At 38.4% G+C, this 17,718-nt stretch overlaps 1 protein-coding gene across 1 annotated transcript in view; it reads right to left on the bottom strand.

The window, feature by feature from the left end:
- Positions 1-11,612: 11,612 nt before the first annotated feature.
- The window catches only part of LOC127546498 (XK-related protein 6-like), a 42,669-nt gene continuing 36,563 nt past the window's right edge, over positions 11,613-17,718 (bottom strand). Inside the window, exon 4 of the mRNA XM_051973579.1 lies at positions 11,613-14,573. Within this exon, the coding sequence (XP_051829539.1) occupies positions 13,609-14,573 (965 nt within the window). The 3' untranslated portion in view covers positions 11,613-13,608. The remainder of the gene's footprint in view (positions 14,574-17,718) is intronic.

Below are 17,718 nucleotides of genomic sequence, written 5' to 3'. Positions count from 1 at the left end.
TGATGGAGGCCTGTATTTCTGCCCTACTGATGTCTTTGTAACTATCTTGGAAATATTCTTTCAGGCCATAGATGAATCCATGAAGGAAAAAAACAAGTTTAATGTGAGGAGAGAAAAGGGATAGGGATAAAAATGTTTCCTAGTTCTGAGAAATGAATATGTATTTTGTCTTAGGGAAAGCATACACTGGAAGCTGTGTCCTGCATTCTTGTCCTGGTACATGGAGGCCAAAAGAGCCACAAAATTTGTAGACCAAGGCCCATCCAACAACAGGGCATATAGGAACAGTACAGAATCTGTATAAGAAAAAGAAAATGAGTGAAGGGGAGAATCAGAGCATATGAAAAAGAGCACCTTGATGCCTAAACTCCTGGACTATTTCAGTAGTTTGCTGAAATAGTCTTCCTATCACAAGTCAATCCTCCAATTAGCTATCAAAGTGATCCTTCTAAAGCTTAGGTCTGATCATATCTCATTGCACCATTCCCACCCTAGTTTCAACTCCAATAAATCCCTCTCACCTCCAAGATCAAATATAAAATAATCTGTTTAGCATTCAAAGCCCTTCAGAATCTGGCCTTTTCTTCTCTCCAGGATTTTTACTCCTGGACCCCTTCCATATACTCTGTGATCCAGAAACACTCTTTGCTGTTTTTTGCACAAATTACTTCTCTCAACTTCAGACATTTCCTCTGGCTGTCTACCATGTCTAGAATGCTCTTCCTCATCAACTCTGCCTCCTGACTTCCCTAATTACTTTCACATGCCAGCTAAAATCACTTTCTACAAGAAACTTTTGCCAATCCCTTTAAAGTTAAGGTCTTCCCCCTGAAATTATTTCCGATTTATCTTATCTATAATTGCTTTTACATAGATGTTTGAATAGTGTTTTCCTATTCATTCAATTATGAGTTCTTTGAGGATGGGCATTATTTTCCCATTTTTCCCTAGAGTTTACTTAGCACATAGTAACCATTTAATGCTTTTTGACTGTTGGCTGAATTACTACTGAGCCCTGTTCTCCTTAAGAGAGCAAATGTATTATAAGGATGTTTCAGCACCATAGACTGCCATTTTATACTAGAATCCTTTTTCTGGGGGAATAAAAAAAAAATTTCTTTTTTTTGGTGAAAGAACACATTTGGTAAAATTTAAAATCATGTGGGGTAATGTAAGTCTAGTTACCACTAACAAGAAGTAAAAATGTATTTTCTAAGTCATATATGATAGTTTTCAGAATTGGGGTTTGTCCGGTATAAAACTTCTTGACACTATTCAAGCTCATATTTATTTTACTCCAGTTATACTGTAAGCTACTGGAAGGCAGACACTATGTCTTATTTCATCTTTATATCTCCCATTGTTACTCATAGGTCTTCACTAAATATATTTCTATTCATCTGAATTGTTAAAACTTAAAAATTGCAAGAATATAAATATATGTACATATATTTTTATATAATGTATGTATATATATATGAAAAGTATATATCTCAGAAAGTCTGTCCTACAAATTATCTCTAAAAGTCAGTCCTTTTAAAATATGTTGCTGCTTATGTTAGTTTCTAATATAATTTCATTTTAGCAAGAAACCAATTTTTCTGTGATCTTTGTGGGGGGAGGTTCGATCAGGGCTTTTAAAATTTTTCCACTCATGACCCCTTTTTGCCCAAGGTATATACATAAGTAAAATAGGCATACAAATCAAACATTTACTGATGATAAATCATAATTTTGCAATCCCCATATTCAGTTATGAGACTCCATGTGGGGTTGTATAAGAATTTGGGATTTAGATGATATTCACTGGACTGATCTCATTGTCCCTGGTTGTGCAATAGAATCAGAAATTACCAGTTTCACTGTTTTGTTGTTATTATTGTAGTTCTTGGTGGTGGTAGTCGTGGTGTGTTTTTTGGCCTCTAATTTCATTGGAGTGAGAAATTCCTGGTGTGGAAATTCCCTTCACCACTACAGATCAGCAACTCATCTAAAACTTAAGTCTTAGAACGTTACCTGGGGTACAGAGATTTAAAAGACTTGCTTGAAGTCACATAGCCAATATATGTCAGAGACAGCATTTACACCCAGCTCCAAAGTTGGTCTTTTATCTACTCTCCCATGTGGCTTTTCTTCATTGTTCAGAAAGATAAAATAATTGGGTGGGGAATTCATAGATGCAGTACCCCAAAGAGCAGCTTGAAATTTTCATTTACCACACTATATTTCTCTTGAATTGAGAGTAAGTCATTTAGAATGACCCTTTCTGGCCTTCTTTCAATTTTACTCAGGATATAATCTGAAGATACTGTCTATAAATACAGATGGAGTGAAGATGCTATTCCTAAAACAGTCCCTGCAAAGACCCAGTACAGACCTTGCTACTGTCTGCCTCTTTATCCTTTGATGAGGGAAAGAGGTATTATATTCTGATTCCTTTTGCACACTCCTGGCTATGGGAGTAAAAAACCATCTAAGTATTTCAAGACCAGCAAGAACCCTAAAATGTTCACATGTTTTAAGGGGGAAAAAAGAGAAATCCAGATTCATCAACTTTGAAAGCCCTTTAAGAAGCAGCTATTGACACATATATATTAAAACATATATATGCACATGGTCAGCATAGACATGTGTACATGTGTAAGTAAAATAGAAATGCACAGATACACATACATGTGCACCGATTAGGTTCCTTGATTCTCCACAATTCATTTTGTCAACTTCAGATCTCAAATTAGAATTGGTAACTTATAGTTAGTAGTTTTCCAAAATTTATTGGGATTTTTTTTTTTTTTTAGCATTTCATAGCCAAAAAAATTTCAACCAAATAAAATGAACCAATCGATAATGAACAGATCTAGCCAAAGTTATTGATAAACAGTCATGCCTGAGAGTATCCCAGAGTACTGTGTAAAAATAACATAGCATCAGAGTGTTCATTATTTCTATTATATAATGCCCTAAATAATAGCGCATGTGCTTTGAATTCCTTTCTAGTTTTACTTGGAGGCTAAGGATGGGTGTACGGGTTGGTGTGGAACACTCCACTGCGTATGTAACACATCTTCCCTGCCCCTACACTTCTCCCCCCCTCCCACCCCCATGCAGCACTTGCCCACCTCCCTACCCCACCCCCCACCCTCCCAAAAAAAATCTCCTGGATCTTGCCTGGCCCAGGGCCACACCTTTTAAAGGCACACATATTTAAGTGAAGGAAACAGCAGGACTATTCATTTACATCAGGCAGGCTGAGCCTATGGAGATGCAGAGAAGGGGTATGGAACCCAGGGCTGGGCTCTCCAAGGTTGGCAACATATTTGGCGAAAAGCATGCAGCAATCGTACTTTCAAGGCTGGTGAAAAGGCAGAGGGAGATGAAGCTTGGACGAGCTGCCCAGACCTGAAGCAGTGGACAAGTAAGGACTGGATGGGCCTTTCTGATAGTGCCAGGATTTCTGTGGAAGTAAGACAGGACTGACAAGCACAGAGGGGAGTGGAGGCCCACCCTGGCAATGAGGCCAGAGCTGTACCTTCCTTAGGTCCTGCTGCTGATAGGGGAAAGGGGTGAAGACCTAACCTCAGCAGTCCCATGGATTCCAAAAGAAAACCATGACATCTTCAACCTTGGATCCCCACTCAAGTCCTAGATTCAGGAGAGAGTGACAATTGTAAACCGCTCAGAAATACAATGTCACTTCTCACTATTTTAGTTAGTAACAAAATAGCAATTGTCAAATTAAATTATATCCTATCTTTCCCTTACCCCTTCCCTCCCGAATCCTATCAATCACCCTTCCCCTCCCCCTAAATTCTCATATCGATCCTGGACTTGCTGGCATTATATAATGATTTTAAAGATAACAAGCTGGGTTCTATTTTGGGTTCTAAAACACATTAGAAGCAAATTTTGTCATCCTACAGATAACAAGGGAGCTCCTACTGAGTTCTGAGAAAGATCTTGTGTGAGAAATTTCATTGAATTCAGAGAGAGATCACAAGTGATTCTGAGGGAGAATTTCTAAAGCAAAAGTTTCTGGGCAATTTTGAGAAAAAGAGATAGAGAGACATAGAAAGACAAAGACACAGAGAAAGAATCAGAGTCAATCACATTGATTCAATCTGTGATTGAAATGTCAACCTGCCCAGCTTGATTTATGGTTCTGCTTAGTACTGGAGTATCTTAAGAAAGCAGACCAGTTGCATTGTGTTAATTCATGCCATGTTTTAGAATCCAAAATTGGTTCTTGTGGAGTATTTGGAAGATGAGGTGGGGAAGTAGCATGGGAAAAACTGAGAGAAGAAGGAAAGTTTGTTTTGTGTTAGGCAGCCAGAAAACCGGAAGGCCCTCCCTGCCTCCCATCACCCCAAAATGAATACTCATATATCTATTTCTTCAGTAAAAAATTTGTTTTTGGAAGCCAAGATTTCCCAGCAAACAACAGTGTGCCAGCCTCCCCAAAACAAAACACAAAAAATCATATATTCCAAAATAATATGAGCAAATCTTTCCCTGGGTCCAAAGGGGAAGCTGAGGTTGATCAATCAATTAAAATAGAAATTGAGCCTATGACGAATATTTGAAATGACAGAATTATAAGGAGAAATATCTGCTTGCCACAGAAAGCTGTCACTGACCTTTTCTTTTTGACTGAAAAGAAAAAGAAGAACCAGGATTTTCTTTGCTTCTTGAATAGCTCTTTCTGATGACAGACAACAACCTTATTTGGAACCCTTCCTTCCTGCTCGACTTTTGGGAAGGAAGGAAGTGAAATATTTGTAGAGAGAAAAGACAGAGAACAGCTTTCTTGACCTATATGCAGATTCCTCTATAATTGTGATTTCTAGTATGTTTTTGAATACTCCTAAATCAATAAGGAACCCCATTTGGTAACTATAATACTTTTTTATCTGCAAAGTGCTTTATCAAACATAAATTGTGTTATCCTCACAACACCCCTGTGAGGTAGGTAAGAAATATTTCCCCCATTTTACAGATGGGGAAACTGGCACCAAAAGTGAGTTGACATAGATCAGGAGTAGGGCTAAGAATAGAGTCTTGGAGTTTTGATTCCTAGTTCCTGGATCTGTTCATGAGAACATGCTTCTTTCCCCTCTTCAGCAGGTTTTTCTGACCTTATAATATAGAGAGCAGTGGTGGAAGCGACTATGCCAAAATCATGTTTCCCTATTTGAAGAGAATATGACTGCTCTTTCTGCCCCAAAGAGATTAGAATAGGAAGCAATGTTCGGATGATCTCTAATATTTTCTTTTCATGTATAACAGAAAGCCCTTCCCCTCTTTATTCATTCACTCTCCCTTCCCACCCACCTACTTATAGATCAACTTTATTTCTCACTGTATTTTCATATATTTGTATTTTGGTTGCTTGTTCACAGATATCATATGAGCTAGATAGCTAATTTACTCTCCATCCCAAACTCAACAAATGATAAGAGCAGAGATTCCTGGTTCCTGGTCTCATTTATTCTTTCCTTAGGATATGATCAACTAATGCCTTATAGGAATGAATAAATGTCACCAGAGTTTGACCAATGTATACAGTCACCAGATATAAAACCCAAGAAGAAATTAGTACTGACTTCTGAGACATCAATTGGCCTTTAAAGTGAGGCTAGGATGGCTCATTCAGTGTACATGGGAAAGGAGTTCATTTCAGGGACCTACAGCCAAACTGTGATAAGGATTTACAGCAAATGACTAGAACTTGCATACCAATGTATTTGCCCATATTGCTTTGGGATAGCCATAAACTCTCATCATTTATACTGCAGATGAGAATCTCTGCACCAAAATACACCTGAACGCCAAGGAAAGGGACCAAGGTTTCAGAAACCCACAATAGTTGAAATTCATGGAACTTCCCTCCCCTACAGAGGACTTTAGAGCTAGTGGAAAACCAGAGCTGCAGTGGTTTAATAAATGAGCCTAAGTCTCATTCTCCACTGCTCCCATCCCCCTTCACTCTATTTTTAGATATTAAGAAATATTACAATGATTCTTAGAATAGGTTCATGACCTCAGCCAATGTATGTATTGTTGGTTGAATTTAACAACTACAAAAACAAACCCCCATACACAATAATACTACTAATAATCTGAATATCAAATTTAAACAAACAAGATTTAAAGGAAATCTTATCTCCATGATTTTCAACTAGTCTTGAACCCTTTGTGAAGGTTTCTTGTGTGACAGGTTCCCATGGGGAATGCGGGGACAAAGGAAACACTCCCTTTAGATACATACAAGGCAATGATTAAAACCTACCAACATGACCTGAATTTTTAGCTGCTGAGATGACTGTTTGGAAAACAAAAAAATATAGTTTCTCACACATCTGAATAGAGGCAAAGAGAAGGTAAGTCAGTTGTGAGGGAAAACCCACATTGAAAAGGAAAACAGAAGCAAGAAATGGCCCCAAATTGCTTTTCGTCATGTAAGAAGAAAATTGTCAATAGGTATTTTCCAGAGTTCTGGGCTAGATGAATACAAAAGATGTCCTGTCGGCCTGAAGTTGAATAAATTTGATGAGACTTTCAAATCGAGTGTTCCAAGATTTCTCCAATTTTTTAAAGATGTTTTTTCTTTCTTTTTTAATATGCTTTGCTTCAAAATTTATAAATTGGCCACTTAAGCTTTGTAGCTAAGATAAACAGCAGATTAAACTGCAGATGTGCTAAACTCAGCGATACTGATTCACTAAAGATCTCCAAGTTTTAAAATCCCTGACTGGAAGGCTATATATCATCAACCTTGCAAGCTTCTAGCTAAGAGATCCATCTTGAAAATCAGCTTATCATTTTCTTGAAGAGTCCTTCAGACAATCATGTCAAATCTTTTGTTTTTTTATAGCCCTTTTCCCCAAAGAGCATCAACCATTTATAAACATCATTCAACCAATCCTTACATCATCCCAAGACTGTAGGAAAGATACAGAGATGACTATAATATGTTTATTTTACAGATAAGAAAACAGAAGCACAAAAATTGGTGAGTTGCCCATGGTCCAGGATGATTATGAATCGAGCTGCCTGGAAATGACCAGATTTTTGTGACTGGCCTGGACCTTGAGGGAACCTCTAAACTGTAACTTGCACCTCAATCTCAATTTAGTCTGAACCCACAGCCCAGAGGATTCAAGATTTATCTTGGGATCTAGGGAACAAATGGAGAAAACCAACTATTTATAACAGATAGATTCCTGTGGATTTGCAGTTTCCATAAGAGATAAAGATTGCTTACCAGAGGTTTGTTTTCTTGATAACCAATTGTAACAGAATAAAAGGGAAGGTATTTCACCTCATTTCCTGGAAATCATTTAGAATGGGAAACATACCTACTTTTCAAGTTTGGCTTGGACAAAAGAATGGATTTCAGGATCTCTGAAACTTCCTTTTAATGCAGGAGTCTGATTTATTGTTTGGAATTGGCAATGGTCAGCTGTTCCCTCCTGGAGACTTTCTTATTCTGTATGTGATGGGACAGAAGAGGACAGATAATTCTTGGACCTGGTCTGTTCATTTCCAGTTTGGTCTATTCTTAGCCCTTCACCCAAGCTGTTGGTTGTGTGTACTGAGGCCTCCTGTAGTCCTCAGTCTGCTGCCTTCAGAAGGTGTCATTAATAGAAATCACGAGTTTTGGCTGCAGGACAAACTGCACCTTTCAGTAAACAGATTAAAGGAAAGGCACAGGGATAGGAAAATACATCTCTACTTATACCTACTTGAGGAAGGAACTGATAATGCCCAGGAAGGAGATGAAAAGTATGGAAGGCATGACATTGAAGAGAAAGAAATAGTATATAAATACATAAAACAAGGCATTGCATTTTCTCCCCAATTGAGTTTTACCTATTATACAAACTGCAAGGATTTAAGTCAGAAATAAATGAATGGATGGATGAAAAGAGGTCTAACTTGCAACTGGAGAGATTTAAGTTAAGTTAAAAGCATTTATAACTAATCTTTCTCAATAATGGACTTTTCTTGAGATTTTCAAGAACGGGTTAGGTACCTACCATCTAACACTACTTTAAGGGATGAACTGTAAAACCTCTGAAGAGATTTTGCAGAACTTAGATTCTATAAGCCTATGTTTTAGAACAGATGGACGAAGTTTACATTCTTGAGAGTTGTTGCTGATTTACATTAATTTGTGTATAATCAAGAAATATAGACAGCTGTTAGGATTGTAAGATAATAAGAGACTGATTTTAACCTGCTGATTATCTACTCTCTTTCTGGCTTTTTGTTCCACCCAATATTAGGTCTATGCCCAAAATGGGCATCAGTTTGGAAAATGAGTTTAAACTTCCTGCAGAGCATGCTTTCTATGGAGTCAAAAAAACTACTAATTACAATCTCATACCAAACAACATGGATTCTTACTTTCAGAATCCTTAGTTCTGTACCTCTGAGCTCCTTAAATATTTCCAAGTCTATGTTCGGAATTTCATTACTTGGTCTGTATAAAATGAATTCTAATATATCCTCTTTTCTCATCCTCTCTTCTTCCCACCCCCAATCAAAATTGGTTTTAGCAGAATGTTTTTCATCCTCATGAAGAAACAAGTCAGTTGACTATGAAGGCAACAGAGCCAAACAGTCAGATAAACAATTTTAGGACTCACACAAGAATCCATGGCTATCTATACTTTCTATTTGTGAGTCTTGAGAGGGTCTGGGGACTTGTGGATAGTTCATTTTCAAGAAGTAACCCAACAGTCATGTTTTTGTTCTAGTTCTGGTAAAATCACAGGAAGAAAAGAATCTGTCAATATCTGTTTCTCTCTTGCTCCTCCTGTATCAGAAAAGGACAGAAATGAGCATCAAGCAAGATCTTTTTATGGATAGGAAAACACTGTGGGGTGTGTGTGTGTGTGTGTGTGTGTGCATGCACGTGCACATGGATGCACATGCACTTGAACCTGGAGCATCTGCACAAAGAAAGAACTCAAAATTCTGAGCCAGCCTTGTATCAGCAAAAAGAAGAGGATGCTGAAGGCCTTACCTTGATTTGGGTGTCAGCAGTGCTATTAGTAGGGAAGAGTAATGACCCACAGCCCACCTCATCTTGACACCACTGAGCCTACGTTTACTGCTCTTCCATCACCCCTTACACTCCCCACTTCCCTCTGTCTACCTTGTTTACAAGTGTCAACTGCTGTATATTGCAGTCTCCAGGAAAATGAAAAGATTGGTAGAATGAGATCAACATTGGACAAATCAACTCACAGTACTGTAGTATTAAGACTTTTCCCAGAATGAGACTTGAAGATTGTTTTGGAGGAATGAGGAGTGCTTGAGATTGGCAGAATGAGATTGGCAATATGGATAGAAAGCCCTTAGAGCTTCTTTTCCTTTCTTTTTTAAAGAAAAGTAACTCCAGTTTGGTCTCATGAAGATTTTTTGCCTATCATATTCTTGAGATTGATTATTGGGGGAAATACACTGGATGTTGTTTGAAGGAAAATGAAAAGCCCTTTCTTGTCTGGATGAGAGACAAATGGGAATGGGGAGGAGGTCATACTGAGAATATCATGGGAGAATGGAATACAGGGAGAAATATTGAAAGAGAAGATAGTTTCTCATTAAATTCTATAGCTTCTAATATTGACTAACCATTATGTAAAACATGAAATGATCTGATCTCAGCAGATCCTGCCCATACCAGGACAAGAATTGGGCCCAGAATTCCTTGAACTGCTCAAGTGATTCTGAGCAAGCCCAGAAGGAAATAACTAGTGGAATGGTAAGATGGTATTTTATAAGTCCATGTTAAAATGGGTTATTTTCAGTGGATCAGTAAACCAAGAACAGATTTTACATGTAAGATATCACATCACCTCCTCATGTTAAGCAAAAACTAAAAGTCTCTGTCAGTGAAGTTTGTTAAATGGATCCAAATGGAAATGATGTATCAGAGAAGCAACTATTAGGATTTGAGTTTTAAAGAGAATAATTTAGTTATTGTGATGCACTGATTCCTCTAAGGGAGATATACAAAGTGCTATCATCAGTTAACAGTCAGGAACTGTGACTTGGATCACCTCAAGCCATTTATTTTCTTTGGACTTACCCCCCCTTGAAGAAAAGAAAGTTAAATGAGTATCCTCTGTTAAGGTAAGGAAAAGCACAGACACAAAAAAGGCTGTCAGAATTATTGGTGATTCTCTGGATAAACCTTAAAAAATTAAGGGAAGCTGATAATATTGAAAATTGTGGTAAAAACTCTGGGTATTTCTCATCTATCCTTCCTCCCTTTTATTTTCCTTCTTCCCTTTTAACTTCCTTTCTTTTCTCCCTCCTCCCTCCCTTCCTCCCTTCCTCCCTTCCTTTATTTTTATCTTTCCTTTCCTTTATCTTTTTATTATTTCTTTTCTTTTTCTCATCCTTTCTTTCTTCTCAGATAATAAACATTATATCTCCTTAGTGAACTAAGCAAGAATTCTGCCCTTCCTCAGCGCCTTCTTAGAAGGAAGGTCTTAACAAAAGGTAAATATACATCTAAGGTCTTCTTTACCTACTTCTTATTCCCATTTTATGAGTTTCAAGAGGGCCCTCCCTGAGTAAAAATGGTAGGTAGGATCCCCTCCCCAACTTTTGGTGCTACTGATCAAATTCATAATTTTTTGTGATTCATCCTCACAAATACACACATTCATACAGGCTTTCAATGTAATGTGGAGAAGAAAGGACAAGCAGAGAAAAATCATCAGAAGTCAAAAAAAGTATTTTGAAATCCAAAAACTAAGTGATTAAGTCCTAAGAGAAAAGGTTGCAAGGGAAAGGAAGCATCAAGGGAACAGTGAGGATTGGTAGAATGAGGTCAGTATGGAGCCAGCCAGCTTGCTGGACCATAGCACCAAACTTGAGGCAGATAGGAGGTATGACCCTGCCATGATAGGAGCGGTTCATTCACTTCACAAACAGCCTTCCTTCCATAGCCTCTATCTGCAGAGTATATACTATGAAAAGTAAGCACTATGTATTAAGCAGAATGGAAAGGAAACTTATGGAAGGAAAAATACCTCTGACTGTATGAAAACCCCCAAGTTGTTAATTAGGGGGCTATCAGACAATGCTTCCCCCTTTCCATGGGGGACTGAGGTCAATTTGGCCATCTGGCAGGTTTTATCAGGGCCTACTTATATTGCACAGAACCCTGCTTACCTCAGTGGGTTTTGCAGTGATGCTATAATTTGTCTTTAAAATTTTTCTATTTGTTTCATCAGTAGTGAATAAACCCTCCTAATACTCTCTTTCACTCAGGAGAAAAACAGGAAAAAACTACAGAAGGGATGGAGCTGGGTAGATTTTCAATCAGGGCACAGTAGTGTGCCTATAATCTAAAAGGAGATTTTCATTCAGGTGTATTTGGGCAAAGACAAGTTCAGTTTTTCAACTGTTATTTATGTAAAACTTTTTCTATGTGTATATATTTTTAAAGACAGATAAATAATTATAGGAAAAGGAAGAATCTCTTCAAATACAAAAACAAACCAACCAACAAAAAAAGAAAGGCAAAAAACCCCACAGATCAATTTTAAAACAAACAAACAACAAAAGCTTTCCTCATGTTGAACTTCTCTCAAGGACAGTTCAATGTGAGGTTTTGCACCCTAGACAGATATATCTGGAATTTTAAAAATTGCAATTACACACAGAAAAGACTAACAGTATTTACTTTAAAATATTGTATATATATATTTTTTGTGGAGTTTTTTTTTTTTCTTTTTGTGTTTTTTTTTTTTTGTTTTTTTTTTTTTTTTTTTTTTTTTGTGCCCAAGTAGAGATATGAGGGATTGAAAAGATGCCCTGGAACAAGATAATTCTTTAAAGGAGCAATACTTTTTAAAAACAGAAAAATAAAACAAAACATGGTATACTATATTCTCAATACCTCCAGAAATTCACCTTGATACAATAAGAAAATTAAACAGGTGGATGGAATCTTGACACGAATTGAATGGCCTCAAAGACCCAAAGAATGCTGCTTTTCTGAGACTTGCCATGGACAGAGCTGGACATAACAAAACTCAACCATGTTATAATTGTCATCTTTCTTGTATTGTCCATATTTTTGGCAAGCTCCTGCAACAGAGTCACATACATACACATACATCATGTGTGGCGGGCACACATACACACACACACACACACACACACACATATATATATACACACATACACATGCACATACATACAACTAAAACATTTCTCACTCAACCCAAGATGCACCAAGTGAGCTGAACAATACTCAGCAATCACAACGGTGAAAGACAAAAGCACCAAACCATCTTTTGAAATAGGTCAGTTATTACAATTTGCTGATTATTTTTTATATTCCAATTTTCTTCTTTGTCTTCATTAAAAAAACAAACAAACAAACAAAAAACACAACCACAAATTTTAAAAATGAGGAATTCTTGCCAAATCAGTTTAAGGCTTCACACCAAACCAAATGGAGATAGAAGAAGCCCTACACAATATCACACATGATAAATGGATACCTCTCACAGCCTTAAGATGATGGATCAAATGTCATTTTTGCCAGTCACTGATCAAGTATTGTGCCTTTAAACAGACTTCTTTCTTTTTGCTACTATGCTGAGTTTTATTATTACTGATTTTAAAAATTATCGACATGAAAATCCCCTCCTATTTGGTATAGAATTGAACAACCATGCTGAATTTGAATGGTGGGTTTGTTTTGTGTTTGTTAATTTATCTTCCCTTCCCCACCCCACCCCCAACCAAATGTGATTCTTGCCAGGTGAAGCCAGTGCAAATTGGCACAAAGCTGGCCTGTACATAGCATCACTCATCTGTTAGAATTTCAGACAGCTATTAAGCTCCTTAAAGACTCAGCTGAGGGGTTAGGGAAATCAGGGAATGAGAGATAGGGGAGGGCTGGGCAGGGGAGAAAAAAATGAGGATGGGGAGGGATTACTCTTACTTTCACTTTCTTGCCTTGGTTGAATTCCCCTCCCCCCTTACAAATCATGGGATTTGAAGAGTGATTTTTGTTTTGTTTTGTTTTGTTTTAGATTCTTGGTTTGACTCACTTCTTGGTTTGCTTTTCCCTCCCCTGGTATAAAAATCACCGGAGAGTTTTGCATGAGAAAACAAGACAGTACTTAATGAAACTCAGCACCTAAGGGCATAAGGCAGTTGAAGGTTTGTTTTTTTTGTTGTTGTTGTTCTTTCAATCAGCACCAATCCCGCAAATGATCTACACTTGGCATAAGGTATAAAACTTTTTTTTTTTCTTTTGGAGTGGAAACAACTCCGCCTTTTCCACCTATGGATCATACATAGTGTGGATGTTTCAATACTGTTTCTTGTGTGTAAAAATCAAAAGAAAGGTTTTTCTTTTTGTTTTTACTTACAAAACATAGAGAATATCTTTGTATACATACAGCAACTGGAAAGAAAGCTTATCTGAAGGGTTTTTTTGTTTTGTTTTTTGTGGTGGTGGTGGTGGTGGTGGTGGTGGTGTGGAAGTGGTGGAGGGGTGTTTTTCTTGTGAGCGGTGTTGGCCGTAAACAAAACTTAAAGGTTCCCTTCTCAACTTGGGTTACGGAGCTTTTAAAGTGAAGACTCATACTGTAACAACTCATAGAGGAGCGGTCCATCTCGATACCGAATGCCTACAGCTGTGGGAGTGACATACTGCAGAATGTTGATAGTCCTTCTCAATCTCCTGTCTACAAAATGGGCATCCCATGCAGGGTATCTCTTTCTGGGCATGTCAATCTTAATGAGGGGCCCTTCTGGATGGTAAGGACGCCCCGACGGGGTGGAAGGCCCCATGGGTCTCACTTGAAAAACGGGCAAGCAAGTGTCAGCCGTGAGATCCTCCTGTTGTTCCGTGACGGCTCTGGTGGGCGTGACCTGGGTCCCCCGGTACCCAGGGGTCTGAGGCGCCATGGGCTCAACGTCGGGGGGCAAAGGGATGCCCCAGAGCAGCTCGGCGCAACAGGAGCTGGCAAAGATCTTAGCTCGTGGCCCCATGGGATGCAACACACCATAATATAAGAGCATCAGGGCTATCCCAGCCACAAAGCTAAGAAAGACACAACACAGTGCTGGCACGGCATAGGAGTCAGTGGTCTCGGGATTTCTGTAAAAATACCAAAGGAACGTCAAGGCAGCATTCTCTGTCAAGACTACAGTGTAATATGCAAACATTCGATATCGAGTCCGCCCTTCCTTGACGTTAAACCAGCAGAAAATGTACACAATCCCTACCACCATGTTGAAGAGGATCTCCTCCCACTTGGACATGCAGAAGTCTGTCCCGCCATGGATGATCCAGAAGGCCATGGCACACCAGTGAACCACGACAAAGATCCCAAAGTAGAGCTGGAAGATGGAAGCAAAGAGGGCAAAGGAGATAACTCTGGATGAGATGGTGAAGAGCCGCCAGAAGAGATGGATGAGGGCCCCTCGGTAGCTCATGCTCTTCTTGTCATCCCTGGAGTCCCGGAGAAGCTTGTGATAGGAGGCTAGCACCCAAGCCAGGGACATCAGGGAGGTCACAGAGGAGACACCTGTCAGGAAACAAAACAGAACAAAACAAACCCACATGGTCAAACCAGGGAACCACACCTCAGCAGCCATCAGAGGAGAGGCCCACGTGGAGTTAAGATCTCCAAAAAGAGAGAGAAAATAAACAAAAAATTAAGAGCAAAACAATGAGCTTATCTCTTTGTCCTAAGCTTGTAATTTTTTTCTCTTGCTATTTTTGAATTGTTTAGTATATGCATTGGACATATACACATGACCATCTATTACCATGTTTTTAAGTTGTTTCCAGTTGACCCTTCTAACACAGGTACCAGAATGGTTTGCCATTTTCTTCTCCAGTTAATTTTATGTATGAAGAACAGGGGGAAAAAGGATGAAGTGACTTGCCCAGATTCACACAGCTAATAAGGCCAAATTTGAACTCAAGTCCTTTTGATTCTAGAGCCAGTGCTCTATTCACTATATCACCTAGCTGCCCTGGGGATTGGGATATCTTCCTAAAAAAAATCAGTAAAAGTAGCAACTAGAGTCACAGTGATGGTTGGTGGAAAGATGGCACCTATGTAGAAAAGGAATGATATGTGGTCTCTGGTCCTAATTAAATGCAAGGTCACCTGTTACATAGAAAGCTGTGGATCATTACATAGTATTATCCTTGCTCTTGCCATGGCTAATAGTTGGATTTCTCAAGGGGAGAAAAGGTCATCACCTGCTTATCAATGACAGATAATAAATGACATCTGCCAATCCCCTTTCATATTCTCTTTTTATCTTCATTTTTTCTATCAAAATGAAGTCAGATCTAGTATTGTAATTTTTCACTATAGTAGATCAGGACAGATCAATGAGGTAGATAAAATTTATAATGAAATACTTGTTTGCTGAATTACCATTGTCTGGCTTCCCTTCTATTGACCACACTGATTGTGTCCTTACAAGGGCTACAAGCCTTCCTGGTGCCACGTTTTTTCACACTGGTCTTACCTAACTTCTCCACAACCTTAGGCATTACTCATAAACAATTTCATTACTCCATGGAGCTGTGATTTTGTCAGAGTGGATCTTCCCTCCAACAGATCACAACCACAGCTTAAAAGCTGGTTTTCAAGAATTATGTCTGAGAATTTTGCCATGTGGCCAACCTGGAGATGAGCCTTTCTAAACTTAGCTGGACTGGTCCTTACGAAATAGATACATATTCATTCTCCAGGTTCATACTACACTAGTATTTTGTCAAACCCCGGCTTCTGAGACATTCTATAAAACATCCCTTTATATAACAGATTCTATGTGACCATGTATTTAATTAGGACCAAAGAGACACCATATCATTCCTTTTCTGCACAAGTGCTGGGTGTGAGTCCAACTTGCCTCTGCCTCCAGCAGCCCCTTGTACAACATCTCCTTCAGATCTCTAAGGTTCTATTCTGAATTCTCAGCTTTTCCTTCATCTTTAAAGTGAAGGAATCTGCTGCTTTGGTTAGTTATTTTGCAGAAGAAAACCAGTCAGCTCTCCAGCTTTGCTTCTCAGACCACTTCTACTTAGCATTCACTCTATCTACAAGAGCTTTGCAACTAAATCAAATGAAATTAGATAAACTTTCTCAGAATTTTCAGCTAGGTTCCAGTTAGTTCAAATAATGGTCCACTGGGCCCAGAGTCAGGAAGACCTGAATTCAAATCTGGTCTCAAATGAACTGTTTGACTCTGAGTCAGTCACTTGATTTCTGTCTGCTTCAGATTTCTCAACTGCAAAGCTGGGATAAATAATAGCCCCTACCTTCCAGGGGTGTTATGAAAATCAAATGAGATGATAATCGTAAAACATTTAGGACTGTGCCTGGCACAAGGTAGATACTTGTAAATGCTTGTTTCCTTACTTCCTCCCCTGAAGCAATCACATATATTTGAATTAGTACTATTTGAAATGTTCATTATGCAAAATATGGTAATTTGTTCTAGACTACTGGATATTGGTAGTGTGAATTCAAATAATGTGTTTACTTCATGGGAGTCATTATTCTCAGTAATGTAATTTTATGATTCAGCCAAGTAGGCTGTTCTATCACCCTTCTGCCAAGCAAGAGTTGCCAGTCACTTGAATCTGTCCCTTACTGTGAGTATTTCTTTCCTTCCTTCCTCTTTCTCCATCCATATTGGGAATCATACCATTTTTGTGTATGCTCTGCCCAAAGAAATATAAATTTTGATCTTTGAAACTTCTTGAGATATCTTGGGGTTTATGGGCTAGATTTCCTTTCTCCCTACTTATATATTCCATTATAAAGCAAGCAAACAAACAACAACAACAATAAAACTGGGACAATAAACTCTTTTGCCCCATGAAGTTTCACTGATGATTTCTTGAAATACAGCACTGGAAAGCCTGGCCTCCATAAAACCCACTAGGATTCAAATGGAGCTACTAGATCTTGTCTTGAACCCAAATTGCTCTAGCTGTCATTGATTGGTCAACAAAAGGTCCCAGACCAAATCTCACTTGGTCATTATTTGGGTTTTGATGGCTCAGAATGAGTGTAAATAGCAATTGTTTCTGTTTTAGTCTTCCTCTCCCAGATTGATTTTTTTTTTTTTTTTTAGATAAAAGAGGCCATTTTTTGCCTCATTTCTTACCTAATCTTGATCATTATATAGATGTTGCCTCAGACAAACTGAGACTTGGGAAAAACTTTAGTTTAAAAAGGCCAATCTCTCCTACTATATCCAGGACCATCCTTAGTCATACTGATCTATATCTTGTCACTGGACCCATGGACCACATGGATCCAGAGGAGAAAGTGAGGATTTTGTATAACCTTGATTCACTTGCAATTCAAGATATCACCTTCTTGATGACATTGATCCTCTTCAAGAAGAAAGGACAAACAGGCATGCTACTAATCGGGGAAGAATCCCATTTCTTTCACCTCTCATCTCAAGTACCATCTTCTATCTATGATGTCTCTTAATCACCCCCTATCCTATCTTCCCCTCAGCTACTGGTTATTCACTTCCCCTAACTGCCTTATAGTCATTTTGTTTCTGTTTCTCTGTCAGGAGTTCTTAGCTATTTGGGGGGTCATATATTCCTCTGGTAATTGATCCAATGAAGGTTATGGATCCTTTCTCAGAATAATGTTTTTAAATATATAAAATAAAATAAGTAGG

Source organism: Antechinus flavipes, chromosome 2, assembly GCF_016432865.1.
Source record: "Antechinus flavipes isolate AdamAnt ecotype Samford, QLD, Australia chromosome 2, AdamAnt_v2, whole genome shotgun sequence".
Lineage (NCBI taxonomy): Eukaryota > Metazoa > Chordata > Mammalia > Dasyuromorphia > Dasyuridae > Antechinus > Antechinus flavipes.
The sequence above is the reverse complement of the archived record's forward strand: the minus strand, read 5'-3'. Positions and strand labels throughout refer to the sequence as shown.